Consider the following 739-nt stretch of genomic DNA (forward strand, 5'->3'; position numbering starts at 1 on the left):
AGATTCGGTAGTTGAGAACACTCGGCAGAGCCATCACTTGATCCCTGACGATGTCGTCCACGCACATCTCACCCATGATTCGCGAGTTCTTTAGATCTTTAGCCGACACGCAAGAACCACTCGGCACGGAGTCAGTCACTGTATCCAAAATCCAAAACAGTGAAGCAAGGGAAGAGCGTAGCACTGATGCCACTCCGTTTTCAGAAGGAGACAATACCGGCGAGTAGCAAAAGCAGCACAGCGCCACAGGTTCACAGATAACGGCGGCGTGACAAGCAGGTAGTGACGAGTCACGAGCGGGGTCAGGGAACGTCCTTACAGCTCGGCGTTCCGGACAACTCTGGCCAACCGCGAGAGCGTCGCCCCCAACTATGGTTACCGACCTGGCCCAGCCCTACATGCGCGTGTGCGTGCGTGCGTATGTTAATCACGAATTGGTTCGGAAAATAGACGCAGTTACGCACGCTGACTTTCTGAATGGAGCATATACGCCCATTACTGGATGGCGACCACAGTGTTAATTTTCCTATTAGCCTTTGGTGCTTTCAAGGAAAAAAATGGATGTTGTATTTGCTTCAGTAGTTGTTTATTGATTACTCTCCATTGATATTGGAAAGAGTCTTAGTGGTGTGATCGAACACTTCTATAGCCACCAACCGTTAGTACTGTAGTGGGTGAGGCAAGCTAGCCATAAGTTACGTATACGAAGTAGAAATCATTCATAATACGAAATGCATTC

The 739-nt window shown here is 49.0% G+C and overlaps 1 protein-coding gene across 1 annotated transcript in view; it reads right to left on the reverse strand.

Moving 5' to 3' along the window:
* The window catches only part of LOC119583671 (cyclin-dependent kinase inhibitor 1B-like), a 1,000-nt gene extending 648 nt beyond the window's left edge, over positions 1–352 (reverse strand). Inside the window, exon 1 of the mRNA XM_037932273.1 lies at positions 1–352. This exon is cut by the window's left edge and continues 648 nt beyond it. Within this exon, the coding sequence (XP_037788201.1) occupies positions 1–76 (76 nt within the window). The 5' untranslated portion in view covers positions 77–352.
* Between the last annotated feature and the right edge of the window lie 387 nt (positions 353–739).

Source organism: Penaeus monodon, chromosome 17 (genome assembly GCF_015228065.2).
Source record: "Penaeus monodon isolate SGIC_2016 chromosome 17, NSTDA_Pmon_1, whole genome shotgun sequence".
NCBI lineage: Eukaryota > Metazoa > Arthropoda > Malacostraca > Decapoda > Penaeidae > Penaeus > Penaeus monodon.